Source organism: Coregonus clupeaformis, chromosome 24 (assembly GCF_020615455.1).
Source record: "Coregonus clupeaformis isolate EN_2021a chromosome 24, ASM2061545v1, whole genome shotgun sequence".
Lineage (NCBI taxonomy): Eukaryota > Metazoa > Chordata > Actinopteri > Salmoniformes > Salmonidae > Coregonus > Coregonus clupeaformis.
Window position 1 is genome coordinate 5,498,792 of NC_059215.1, and position 15,000 is coordinate 5,513,791.

The 15,000-nt window shown below is 39.7% G+C and overlaps 1 protein-coding gene across 3 annotated transcripts in view; it reads right to left on the reverse strand.

Moving 5' to 3' along the window:
- Positions 1-1,779: 1,779 nt before the first annotated feature.
- The window catches only part of lhfpl4b (LHFPL tetraspan subfamily member 4b), a 13,269-nt gene continuing 48 nt past the window's right edge, over positions 1,780-15,000 (reverse strand). The window contains exons 1-6 of one of the 3 annotated variants that reach the window (XM_041836106.2): positions 14,798-15,000; positions 9,967-10,187; positions 9,289-9,493; positions 7,148-7,375; positions 3,856-3,929; positions 1,780-3,528 (exon numbers count right to left, since the gene is read on the reverse strand). The exon at positions 14,798-15,000 is cut by the window's right edge and continues 48 nt beyond it. In XM_041836106.2, the coding sequence (XP_041692040.1) occupies positions 3,904-3,929; positions 7,148-7,375; positions 9,289-9,493; positions 9,967-10,185 (678 nt within the window). In that variant the 5' untranslated portion in view covers positions 10,186-10,187; positions 14,798-15,000 and the 3' untranslated portion in view covers positions 1,780-3,528; positions 3,856-3,903. Of the gene's footprint in view, positions 3,529-3,855; positions 3,930-7,147; positions 7,376-9,288; positions 9,494-9,966; positions 10,191-14,774 lie in introns of all 3 variants that reach the window. The other 2 variants (XM_041836105.2, XM_041836107.2) reach the window with 2 other exon arrangements.

The following is a 15,000-nucleotide window of genomic DNA, read 5'->3' on the forward strand; positions in this document are numbered from 1 at the left end:
AGGAGATGGCTCTCTTTCTGTGATCTCCTCTGCTATCTACACTACCGGTCAAAAGTTTTAGAACACCTACTCATTCAAGGGTTTTTCTTTATTTTTGCTATTTTCTATATTGTAGAATAATAGTGAAGACATCAAAACTATGAAATAACACATATGGAATCGTGTAGTAACCAAAAAAGTGTTAAACAAATCTAAATATATTTTATATTTGAGATTCTTCAAATAGCCACCATTTGCCTTGATGACAGCTTTGCACACTCTTGGCATTCTCTCAGCCAGCTTCATGAGGTAGTCACCTGGAATGCATTTCAATTAACAGGTGTGCCTTCTTAAAAGTTAATTTGTGGAATTTCTTTCCTTCTTAATGCGTTTGAGCCAATCAGTAGTGTTGTGACAAGGGTAGACTGTAAAAGACCAAGTCCATATTATGGCAAGAACAGCTCAAATAAGCAAAGAGAAACAACAGTCCATCATTACTTTAAGACATGAAGGTCAGTCAATACAGAACATTCCAATAACTTTTAAGGTTTCTTCAAGTGCAGTCGCAAAAACCATCAAGCGCTATGATCATGAGGACCGCCACAGGAATGGAAGACCCAGAGTTACCTCTGCTGCAGAGGATAAGTTAATTAGAGTTATCAGCCTCAGAAATTGCAGCCCAAATAAATGCTTCACAGAGTTCAAGTAACAGACACATCTCAACATCAACTGTTCAGAGGAGACTGCATGAATCAGGCCTTCATGGTCGAATTGCTGAAAAGAAACCACTACTAAAGGACACCAATAAAAAGAAAAGACTTGCTTGGGCCACGAGCAATGGACATTAGACCGGTGGAAATTTGTCCTTTGATCTGGAGTCCAAATGTGAGATTTTTGGTTCCAACCGCCGTATCTTTGTGAGATGCGGTGTGGGTGAACGGATGATCTCCGCATGTGTATTTCCCACCGTAAAGCATGGAGGATGAGGTGTTATGGTGTGGGGGTGCTTTGCTGGTGACACTGTCTGTGATTTATTTAGAATTCAAGGCACACTTAACCAGCATGGCTACCACAGCATTCTGCAGCGATACGCCATCCCATCTGGTTTGGGCTTAGTGGGACTATAATTTGTTCTTCCACAGGACAATGACCCAACACACGTCCAGGCTGTGTAAAGGCTATTTTACCAAGAAGGAGAGTGATGGAGTGCTGCATCAGATGACCTGGCCTCCACAATCCCCCGACCTCAACAAAATTGAGATGGTTTGGGATGAGTCGGACCGCAGAGCGAAGGAAAAGCATTCCAGGTGAAGCTGGTTGAGAGAATGCCAAGAGTGTGCAAAGCTGTCATCAAGGCAAAGGGTGGCTATTTGAAGAATCTCAAATATAAAATATATTTTGATTTGTTTAACACTTTTTTGGTTACTACAAGATTCCATATGTGTTATTTCATAGTTTTGATGTCTTCACTATTATTCCACAATGTAGAAAATAGTAAAAAATTAAGAAAAACCCTTGAATGAGTAGGTGTTCTAAAACTTTTGACCGGTAGTGTTTATTAAGGGTCCACTCCAGGTTTGAACAGTTCAAGCCTCTTGTGTTTGCAAACAACAACCTGGTCATGGATATATTGTTAACGCATCCTGAATCTGCTGCCATGGCAACTTATCCTGGCTTGTTACCATGGCTACAGCATAAACATATCCTGGCTTTGGAGAGTCATTCTCTGCATAGAAATTTAATGATCATTCTAATTCCATGATTCTCTTCCCCTTCTGCTTTCCAGTGGCTTTAAACACACACAGTGCTGTACTGCCCATGAAAAACACACTGTATATTGGATAACACAGTACTGTACTGCCCATGAAAAACACACTGTATATTGGATAACACAGTACTGTACTGCCCATGAAAAACACACTGTATATTGGATAACACAGTACTGTGCTGCCCATGAAAAACACACTGTATATTGGATAACACAGTACTGTACTGCCCATGAAAAACACACTGTATATTGGATAACACAGTACTGTACTGCCCATGAAAAACACACTGTATATTGGATAACACAGTACTGTGCTGCCCATGAAAAACACACTGTATATTGGATAACACAGTACTGTGCTGCCCATGAAAAACACACTGTATACTGGATAACACAGTACTGTACTGCCCATGAAAAACACACTGTATACTGGATAACACAGTACTGTACTGCCCATGAAAAACACACTGTATACTGGATAACACAGTACTGTACTGCCCATGAAAAACACACTGTATACTGGATAACACAGTACTGTACTGCCCATGAAAAACACACCGTATACTGGATAACACAGTACTGTACTGCCCATGAAAAACACACTGTATACTGGATAACACAGTACTGTACTGCCCATGAAAAACACACCGTATACTGGATAACACAGTACTGTACTGCCCATGAAAAACACACTGTATACTGGATAACACAGTACTGTACTGCCCATGAAAAACACACTGTATACTGGATGTGCAACTTACAGCTCCACATCCCGCCTACCCCCAGCCCTTCACTCCCTTGTATATTTGTTTTTCCTCATGATTTAATGTTTGTGGAGACAAACTGTGGTTCCGATTATTGTTGTGGCTTTTAGCCAACTTCTGCAGTTAAAAATCTAGGAGAAAAAATACACGTCTGGCGCACTATATTTTTCGCAAAAGTGGATCACAGTAATAAATGTCGATGTGAAAGCATGATTTCTCTGTCTGTTTGCGTTTCGAGATCGAACGAGTTTGAATATTGTGTTGTAGAATGTTGCCTTCTTGTCACAGGCAGTTCAGGCAGCACACAATACAGAAACAAAGAAATACAGTACCTCACGTATTTACTGTAAAGGGGACTACATTAAAGCATGCACATATTAACAGAATTTGACAAATTACTCAGTATCAGGCTCAATATAAACAAAAAGCCATTTAATACAAAAAAAAATGTACATTTACACCCGATAAGAAAAGGTATATACTATGGAATGTTTCTAAGACAGAAACTCTACAATAAAGGTTTTCCAACATCCCATTCTCAAACATCCTCATCACATCTAGCCTCCCTCATGTAATGTATTGGGGGGGGGATATGGAAATGGGGGGGGGGGGGTGATATGGAAATAAGGCAAAATATTTGCTCATATTAGAGGGGACAAACAACATCAAAAGTATTCGATAATTTCAACTCATGATTCCTACAAGACACTGTCCCTCAAACACTGAACATTGAGAAATATATCTGTATATAATCTGTCATATATTAATGAACTGTAACAGCACTCGTGTGCTGAATTCTCAGTGTGTCACCACCTTCCCTCCTCCTGAGTCCAGCGCCAGCAGCCTCTCAAGGATTTTAAAACATCAAGGAGATCATTGTCCTCCATCTCAGGGAGTGGAACACAGCTGCGGGCCTACTGTTGCCAGGTGACCGTTTCCATGCAGGGACATTATGTAACCAGGATATGCATGGTGATGTAATACCAAGGGGGAGGAGTCAGAGGGTTCTTCTTCTAGCTTGTTTATTGACCCAATGAAGAGAGAGAGAGGAGGACATGATGGGAGGAAACAAGCGGAAGTTTCCAGAAGAGAACAGGAAAGACAACACAGTGTAATAAGGACCCAAAGAGTGAGGGAGATGGAAATAGAAGGGATAGATAGAAAAAAATGGAGGGAGAGAGAGAGAGAGGAAAGAGTGAGTCAAGTAATTACATTTTCATTAAAATTCCCCCAAATTCCTAATAATATCCAAACAACTTCAAATGTATAAAGCTAAATAAAAAGCTGAACAGACTGGAGGGCCATCTCACGGGTCACAGATAGTAAGTGACTGAGAAGCCTCACCTGTGTATATATATATATATATATAATCCAGAATGGGATCCAGCCAGTCTATGCAGACAGCAGAAACCCAGTCACTGTAGTGGGAAGACAAGAAACAAGAGGGTTGTTACAGTCTGAACGAACAGAAAACATTGGTCCTACATTATTAGTAATGACCATTAGACAAGGAGTAGCCTAGGTTACAGTAGCCTAGGTTACAGTAGCCTAGGTTACAGTAGCCTAGGTTACAGTAGCTAGGTTACTACGTGAGTGAATAGCAAAACAATCCACTGCTAGGCTACATAACATGCTAACAAAATGTTGGGATCAGTTTGGTGGACTAAACTCCACTCCATAGGTGAAGGAAGTTTTCTGATGAACGTCACCAACGGCGTTGAACCGAGACCAGGCATTGTGGAATCTAGCTCTGACCACATCGATTCGCCCAAGGTCAATACTTTAAAAACATTTAAATTATGAAACGCCCACCTTGTACCTGTTTGGCCTCTGTAGTTGGGTGCCTTTTTTTGTTTGCTGAAATCCAAACTTTTTCAATAAACATTAATCAAATACAACCCCACTATGGAAAGGGGAGACTCTCACGAACACAATGGTGTTCTCCGATTTCCTCTACGGCCCCCACAAGTGTCACGGGACTCGTCTGAAGGTAACCCATACAAATGAATGGAAGTATGGACTTAGTTTTGTGGCAACAAAAATAAGGGGTTAAATATGTCCAAAAAAATGTTAAATATTTCTTATATCTCCTAGATATAGGACAGATACTTCAACCCCCCCCCCAAGCTGTCCACTCAAGAAAAAGCGTCAAACATCAATAAGGGATCATCTCTTTCCCCTGGATTCACCTGGTCAGTCTATGTCATGGAAAGAGCACGTGTTCATAATGTTTTGTACACTCAGTGTATATTGTTTGTATAAGTGGCCCCAGTGGGAATCGAACCCACGGTCCTGGCATTGCAAGCAATGTGCTGTACCAAACTGAGCCACAACAATAATACATTGTATTTGTGCCTTTCGAGGTACCCAACAATACTTAAAGATTATTGTTGAACTTTAAAAGGATAATCAAGGGTTCTCACATTTCTGTCCTTAAAAGTATTTATTTGAGAATTTACAAGAATTTCCTTTAAATATTTAAATAAGGATAAAAATGTATCTTTGAAAAAATATCCAAATTCATGTTACTGACGGAGAGAGGGGAATACAGAGGGTTTACATTCTGTCAGAACATGTTATTGTTAGATATTAGGGATCCTATGGAGAGGAGAAGGGCCACAGTCTGGTTTCAGTTGTTGGGTTGCAATTTGAAATACTTGTTACACCAGAAGTTCATTTTTATATGTAGGAGGAATGTATATGGTGGGGTCAATTAAGGGTGGATATGAGCCATGGGCTTGGATAGTTCACTGATAAAGGTGGATAGCTGTGGATTAGTGAGGAATGGGGGCCGAGGTGAGTTCAGGTCAGACGAAGTGAGAAAGAAAAGGCATCACTAATGTCCTGCCTAGCAACAGAGATGTATTGGCTGTCCAGATGTGTAAGGAGGAGACTCAGCATAGGAGGAAGGTTTAAATACCAGTACTTGTGTAAATATGTATTTGTCTTATGCAGCTGTGTGACCCAGTGGGTGAATAAACTTGGTTTGAGCTTTACTAGTCGTCCGTGAGTTTTTACTCTGTTTATTTAGAATCTAACACTACGTACAATAAGTATTCATACCCCTTGACTTATTCCACATATTGTTGGGTTACAGCCGAGTTCAAAATGGATGAAATAGGTTTTATCTCTCACCCATCTACACACAATACCCCATAATGACAAAGTGAACATATGTTTTTAGAAATGTTTGCAAATGTATTGAAAAAATCATATTTACTTAAGTATTCAAACCCCTGAGTCAATAAATGTTAGAGTCTCCTTTGGCAGTGATTACAGCTGTGAGTCTTTCTGGGTAAGTCTCTAAGATCTTTGTACACCTGGATTGTACAATATTTCCACATTATTCTTAAAAAAATTATTCAAGCTTTGTCAAATTGCTTGTTGATCATTGCTAGACAGTCATTTTCAAGTCTTGCCGTAGATTTTCAAGCCGATTTAAGTCAAAACTGTAACTAGGCCACTCAGGAACATTCAGTGTCGTCTTGGTAAGAAACCCCAGTGTGTATTCAGTGGTGTAAAGTACTTAAGTAAAAATACTTTAGAGTATTACTGTAAATACTTAAGTAAAAATAATTTAAAGTACAACTTAAGTAGTTTTTTGGGGTATCTGTACATTACTATTTATATTTTTGACAACTTTTACTTCACTACATTCCTAAAGAAAATTATGTACTTTTTACTCCATACATTTTCCCTGACACCCAAAAGTACTCGTTACATTTTGAATGCTTAGCAGGACAGGAAAATGGTCCAATATACGCACTAATCAAGAGAACATCCCTGGTCACCCCTACTGCCTCTGATCTGACGGACTCACTAAACACACATGCTTTGTTTGTAAATGACGTCTGCGTGTTGAAGTGTGCCCCTGGCTATCCGTAAATTTAAAAAAACAAGAAAATTGTGCCGTCTGCTTTGCTTAATTTAAGGAATTTGAAATTATTTATACTTTTACTCTTGATACTTATGTATATTTTAGCAATTACATTTACTTTTTATACTTAAGTATATTTAAAACCAAATACTTTTAGACTTTTACTCAAGTAGTATTTTACTGGGTGAATTTCACTTTTACTTGAGTCTTTTTCTATTCAGGTATGTCGAGGCTTTGGAAAATCTCCCTGGTTTTTGTGGTTGAAATCTGTGTTTGAAATTCACTGTTCGACTGAGGGACCTTAAAGATAAATTGTAAGGGTGGGGTCATTCAAAAATCATGTTAAACACTATAATTGCACGCAGAGTCCATGCAACATATTATGTGACTTGTTAAGCATATTTTTACTCCTGAACTTGTTTAGGCAATGCCATAACAAAGGGGTTGAATGCTTACTGACTCAAGACATTTCAGCATTTCAAAATGTCTAAAAACATAATTCCACTTTCATATTATGGGGTATTGTGTGTAGGCCAGTGACACAACATTTAATCCATTTTGAATGCAGGCTGTAACACTACAAAATGTTGAAAAAAGTAAAAGGGGTGTGAATACTTTCTGAAGGCACTGTATACTATTAACCCCATCTCTGAAATGTGATGTGGTTGATTACCTATGCTATCGTCACCATCGGGACACATGAGTAGGATATGTTACACAGATCATTAAGGGTGCTGTAGTATATTATGCTATTCTCACCATCCTTGGTGTCCTCTGGCAGCAGAGCGTCCTGTCGGTTGCCCAGTACGAAGGCCAGAGTGGCCAGGATGGCAGCATCCAGGACCCCCAACAAGGCCAGGACAAAGGCCCAGTGCACAGAGCAGTTTCCTGAGGAGAAACTGGTCACCCCCTCCCCACACAGGTCCCGCATGTCCGCACAATCCCACGAGTCAGGGAACAGCACGCAGGCTAGAGCCAGGCAGAACCCTTAGAGAGGACGACAACACAGTGTAGTCAGGATCCGGGCTAGAGCCAGGCAGAAACCTTAGAGAGGACGACAACACAGTGTAGTTAGGATCCGGGCTAGAGTCAGGCAGAACCCTTAGAGAGGACGACAACACAGTGTAGTCAGGATCCAGGCTATAGCCAGGCAGAACCCTTAGAGAGGACGACAACACAGTGTAGTCAGGATCCAGGCTATAGCCCGGTAGAAACCTGCACAGAAAATAGAATAGAATAGAACTTTATTGTCCATTTCCAGAATGGAAATATTTATTTAGCATTGCCATATAATAATTACACACCACAATACAACACAGGGTAGTCAAAATCAGGATATGTTCAGCTATTTAAAGGGCCTATCTCAAGGTCAATCTCTTTATAGCTGTCATGACTGACCACGAGAATCCAAATAGACCCTTGTTCCCGCTGAAACTCTAACACATTCAAAATCGAACACTGGAACAATATTTCTAATGTAGAATGTGGGGAATGGTCAGAGGCAATCTATACAACACTAAAGAAGTCAATATATTTGTTATTTTGTGATGTCATTAAAAATATTATAAAGAAAATACTGTAACTTGGAAAGTATTACCCGCTACATAGATGAAGTTTCCATACTATGGGTTGTTCGTGTAATATAAAAAATGATGAAAGTGTTTTTGTTATGAGAGGGATGTGATTTGCGAAGTTATAAGAGATAATTGTTTTCCATAACTTTGCACAGTGAGTAATCACCGCCCCCGAAGTGATGTCAGGGAGCGTGCCAGCCTGCCGGAACCGCCCCTTTCAAGGTATAAATGATGGGTTACGAATGATGGGTTACGAATTAACACATCAGACCAGAAATATGTGAAGCTGCAGCTGCGCGTATAAAATGGTTTGAACTTTGAATGTCAACACGAGGTGGAGACGATAAACTCACCTCCCGGACAATCACTGGCACGGCTGATTAGCTGTCCTAAGTAAAGTATCTTTGAAAGCTAATTTAAGTAGGACCATCCTGTTACGCTGCTCAAACCATCGTATTACGCTACTCTCATCACCCCAATGAGGAACCATCGATACGGCTGGCTAGCTTATCTTCAAAGAAGCATCTTCAAGAGCGAATGGAAGGAAAATCAACTCTGTAGTTCTGTTCAGGACTACACGACAAGTCACCGGATAACTACAAAGAAGGACAACGGGAGAAGAGTTGTTGGATAATCAGAGCCGCGAAAGGGCTCAACCCCCTTTCCAAGGCTGCCCCGTTCACCGAGAGATCCCCGGCAAACCCAGGCATTTCACGTAAATACATTCATGATTTCTTGATCAAAGTGGGCGGCGGTTCGTGTGCAAAGTATATGGTTACTGTAGGTGAGAGTAGTTTCTGAATGTGGCAATGTTAAGTGTCTCTGTCCCTCTCTCTAACCCTCTCCATATCTTCTTTAACAAGCATCCATGTTGTTGTCAGTCCACTAGGGACCTGTTTTCAGCGTATTACGCCTACAGTCAATAACCGGTGCAAAGTGTGTGTGTTTATCCTGTGTTCCCATTTAATTAGCTAGTGAATAAATAATTAAACCAATTTGTGTAGTACTGAATCATAAGTAAGGCTGGAGTTTTTGCAGGTGCAAGGAGGTTACGACTGTTCAGAATGATGATATGACACGAGGTTATGATTAATAAGTTGACTGTTTATAGATGTGATAGGTAAAGACCTTTTAGAGTTTAATTCAGGAGATGGTGACTCTTTAAAGAACTGCTCTCGTGGTGCCCCAGATCCTAATGAGTTAATTGTTACATGATTAATTTAAAATTGGGTAACAATGAAACATAGTTAGTTAATTAGATAAATAACAGTCTTCAGATTAATGTTAAAGTCAAGTCACGACATAACGATATAATGTAGTGTGTACCTGCAGTAAGCTGCAGCCAAGCGCAGATCTTGTAGACGGTGGCGGCGTTGCAGAATCTGAAGAGGGAGAGGCAGCCGACGCTGGCCCAGACCATGGTCAGGGACATGCAGACCAGCACGGCAGGTGACTGGAAGGCTGGGAGCGGGGTCAGAGTGCTCAGGGATCCACGACACTCTGGAACCGGCCAATCAGACTCCACACACACCTACAAACACAGTGGCAAACATTAGGGGTGGGGGGGTGGGGGGGTGGATGCCGTTTTCAATAAACAAAATGTGGTACTGTAACACTTTACTTAAAGTATGCTTTATTACCTGTTAAAAGCATGTGTATGAGTCTTAAAGGGATAGTGCGACATTTTGGCAATGACTACCTTTTTTTCTACCTACCCTGAGTCTGATGAACTCATTGATGCCATTTTTATGTCTCTGCAAGCAGTTTGAAGGAAGTTGAAGGTAGTTTCGCAGCCATGGCTAACTAGCGTTAGCTTAATGACGAAGTCTACAGGACTTATCCCTTTAATGTCTTATTATAAGGCTTTTAATACTGTATGTCTTTATGTAGGACATTTTCAACTGACTAAAAATGGCTGTTATTTAGTCAGGACCATAGTCAATTTGAACTCACTTCCTCAATTAAATGAGGACTTAAAACCTTTTTAAACAAAGACACACACACCTCGAACAGTCCCAGGGTGCCAGTCTTTGGCGCGGGGCCCCCTCCCTGATAGTGAACCTCTCTGGTGCCCACCCAGGAGGGCTGTATGAGGATGACAACCTCGATGATAGCGAAGCAGAGGGTACACACAGCCCAGAGGACGCCCACCGCCCGGGCGCTACGGATAAACTCTGTCTGGTAGAGACGAGCTACCTCAGCGGTGTGGGGGGTCATCGCCATGACTACTGGGGGAGAAGGGGTTGGTCAGGGAGGAGATGACAATATCAACAACAGCAATATCAACAACAACAATATGGCAGGGACATTTATTTTTTTCTTAGTTAATTCCATAATATACAGTGCCTTCAGAAAGTACTCCGGGATGCTGACCTTCTAGGCAGAGTTGCAAAGAAAAAGCCATATCTCAGATGGGCCATCTTAATCTTTTCTTTTTATTGGCCAGTCTGAGATATGGCTTTTTCTTTGCAACTCTGAAGGTCAGCATCCCGGAGTCGCCTCTTCACTGTTGACGTTGAGACTGGTGTTTTGCGGTTACTATTTAATTAAGCTGCCAGTTGAGGACCTGTGAGACGTCTGTTTCTCAAAGTAGACACTCCAATGTATTTGTTCTCTTGTTCAGTTGTGCACCGGGGCCTCACACTCCTCTTTCTATTCTGGTTAGAGCCAGTTTGCGCTGTTCTGTGAAGGGAGTAGTACACAGCGTTGTACGAGATCTTCAGTTTCTTAGCAATTTCTCGCATGGAATAGCCTTAATTTCTCAGAACAAGAATAGACTGACGAGTTTCAAAAGAAAGTTATTTGAGCCTGTAATCGAACCCACAATTGCTGATGCTCCAGATACTCAAATAGTCTCAAGAAGGCCAGATGTATTGCTTCTTTAATCAGCACAACAGTTTTCAGCTGTGCTATCATAATTGCAAAAGGGATTTCTAATGATCAATTAGCCTTTTAAAATGATAAACTTGAATTAGCAAACACAACGTGCAATTGGAACACAGGACTGATGGTTGCTGATAATGGGCTTCTGTAGATATTTCATTAAAAGTCTGCAGTTTCCATCTACAATAGCCATTTACAACATTAACAATGTCTACTCCTGAGTGGCGCAGTGGTCTAAGGCACTGCATCGCAGTGCTAACTGTGCCACTAGATCCTGGTTCAAATCCAGGCTCTGTTGCAGCCGGCCGCGACCGGGAGACTCATGGGCGGCGCACAATTGGTCCAGGGTAGGGGAGGGAATGGCTGGCAGGGATGTAGCTCAGTTGATCGACTATGGCGTTTGCAACGCCAGGGTTGTGGGTTCAATTCCCACGGGGGGCCAGTATAAAAAATTGTATTCACTAACTGTAAGTCGCTCTGGATAAGAGCGTCTGCTAAATGACTAAAATGTACACTGTATTTCTGATCAATTTGATGTTATTTTAATGGACAAAAAAAATGCTTTTCTTTCAAAAACAAGGACATTTCTAAGTGACCCCAAACTTTTGAACGGCAGTGTAGATACACACAATACCCCAATAATGACAAAGTGAAAACATGTCTTTGTAGAACTTTGTAGAATCACCTTTGGCAGCGATTACAGCTGTAAGACTTTCTGGGTAAGTCTCTAAGAGCTTTCCACACCTGGATTGTGCAACATTTGCCCATTATTCTTTTCAAAATTCTTATAGCTCTGTCAAATTGGTTGTTGATCATTGCTTGACCACCATTTTCAGGTCTTGCCATAGCTTTTCAAGCCGATATAAGTCAAAACTGTAAGTCGGCCACTCAGGAACATTCACTGTCTTCTTGGAGAGTGGTACTCAGTAACGTGTTGTATTGGATTTGCCCCAAACATAACACTTTATATTCAGGACAAAAATGTAATTGCTTTGCCAAATTTTTTTGCAGTATTACTGTAGTGTCTTGTTGCAAACAGGATGCATGTTTTGGAATATTTTTATTTTGTACAGGCTTCCTTTTGTCATTTAGGTTAGTATTGTGGAGTAACTATAATGTTGTTGATCCAGCCTCAGTTTTCTCTTATCACAGCCATTCAACTCTGTAACTGTTTTAAAGTCACCATTGGCCTCATGGTGAAATCCCTGAGCTGTTTCCTTCCTCTCCGCCAACTGAGTTAGGAAGGACGCCTGTATCTTTATATTGACTGGGTGTATTGATACACCATCCAAAGTGTAATTAATAACTTCACCATGCTCAAAGGGATATTCAATGTTTGCTTTTTATTTATTTTAATCTACCAATAGGTGCCCTTCTTTGCAAGGCATTGGAAAACCTTGGTTTTTGAGGTTGAATCGGTGTTTGAAATTCACTGCTCGACTGAAAAACAAAAAAACTGAAATATCACATTTACAGTACATACTATATACATTTTACAGACACAATGTATTTTACAATAGTTATCTTTTGTTTGTTTTTAATCCCATCCTTTAGCTACCCTCAACCCCTCCCATCTATCTCTGAAGACCAGCCAGTTTGATTTTTATTTGCCATATATTTTTCACTGTGCTGTTTTACAAAAGTTCTGAACCTATATGCATTTTACGGACACAGTATATTTTACATGAGTTATCTTGTTATTATTAGTCCCATCCTTCAGCTCCACTCAACCCCTCCCATCTATCTCTTAACACCATCCATTTTTTATTTCTATTTGCCATATACTTTTCAACTGTGATGTTTCACAAAAGTTCTGAACCTTTCTATTCTCATAGTTTCTACAGATTGTAAATTAAAGATAAACATTTTTGCTACAAGTATTATTATATTATTGATCGATTGACTGTGACTTTTCAAATCACCAAGCAGTGCTATTTGCAGAGTTAGCTCCAGGTAAATGTTGCCATAACAAAGGCATTGAATACTTATTGACTCAATACATTTCAGCTTTTCATTTTTTATTAATTTGTAAACATTTCGAAAAACATAATTACACTTTCACATTATGGGGTATTGTGTGTAGGCCAGTGACAAAAAAAATCTACATTGAATCCATTTTAAATTCAAGCTGTAACAACAAAATGTGGAAACAGTAAAGGGGTGTGAATACCTTCCGAAGGTACTGTATGTATCTGATATATAGTATGCAATGACATGATGTACACAGAGAAAGACAGACAGTATTTAATAATCATAGACAGACAGTAATGAATCATATAGAGACAGACAGTAATGAATCATATAGAGAGACAGACATCAATGAATCATATAGAGACAGACAGTAATGAATCATATAGAGACAGACAGACAGTAATGAATCATATAGAGACAGACATACAGTAATGAATCATATAGAGACAGACATACAGTAATGAATCATATAGAGACAGACAGACAGTAATGAATCATATAGAGACACAGACAGTAATGAATCATATAGAGACAGACAGTGATGAATCATATAGAGAGACAGACAGTAATGAATCATATAGAGAGACAGACAGTAATGAATCATATAGAGACAGACAGTAATGAATCATATAGAGAGACAGACAGACAGTAATGAATCATATAGAGACAGACAGTAATGAATCATATAGAGAGACAGACAGCAATGAATCAAATAGAGAGACAGACAAACAGTAATGAATCATATAGAGACAGACAGACAGTAATGAATCATATAGAGAGACAGACAGACAGTAATGAATCATATAGAGACAGACAGACAGTAATGAATCATATAGAGAGACAGACAGACAGTAATGAATCATATAGAGAGACAGACATACAGTAATGAATCATATAGAGAGACAGACAGACAGTAATGAATCATATAGAGAGACAGACAGACAGTAATGAATCATAGAGAGACAGACAGTAATGAATCATATAGAGAGACAGACATACATTAATGAATCATATAGAGAGACAGACAGACAGTAATGAATCATATAGAGAGACAGACAGACAGTAATGAATCATATAGAGAGACAGACAGACAGTAATGAATCATATAGAGACAGACAGTAATGAATCATATAGAGAGACAGACAGACAGTAATGAATCATATAGAGAGACAGACAGTAATGAATCATATAGAGACAGACAGTAATGAATCATATAGAGACAGACAGTAATGAATCATATAGAGAGACAGACAGACAGACAGTAATGAATCATATAGAGAGACAGACAGACAGTAATGAATCATATAGAGAGACAGACAGACAGTAATGAATCATATAGAGACAGACAGTAATGAATCATATAGAGACAGACAGTAATGAATCATATAGAGAGACAGACAGACAGTAATGAATCATATAGAGAGACAGACAGACAGTAATGAATCATATAGAGAGACAGACACAGTAATGAATCATATAGAGAGAGACATACAGCAATGAATCATATAGAGACAGACATACAGTAATGAATCATATAGAGAGACAGACAGTAATGAATCATATAGAGACAGACAGACAGTAATGAATCATATAGAGACAGACAGACAGTAATGAATCATATAGAGACAGACAGACAGTAATGAATCATATAGAGAGACAGACAGTAATGAATCATATAGAGAGAGACAGACAGTAATGAATCATATAGAGAGACAGACAGTAATGATTCATATAGAGACAGACACAGTAATGAATCATATAGAGAGACAGACAGTAATGAATCATATAGAGAGACAGACAGGTGGACCATAGTGGTGTATGAAGGGTACTGTGCATCATAATCTCATGCTCAAAGAATTACTTCTAACGGCAAGAAAATATTAAAAGCATCTATCAATGGTTTGAAAAAGCTATGCAATGCAAACAATGTTACAGCATGAATGCAATGAAAAACATACGTAAGAATCTATATATGGTTCACCTCTTCGCTGCTAGCAGCAGACTGCTGTGGTTCAGTCCCCTTAATGTAGATCGACCAACCAGAAATCAGACCAGATTTAGATAAGGAATGCCGAGAGGATCCGGTCCCGAATGAATGAGGGAGTGGAGGAGAAATATACCATTTCAAAAGAGAGAATCTGTTTCTCTCCGTGGAATGATGGAGGCTGGATAAACCAGGCCCAA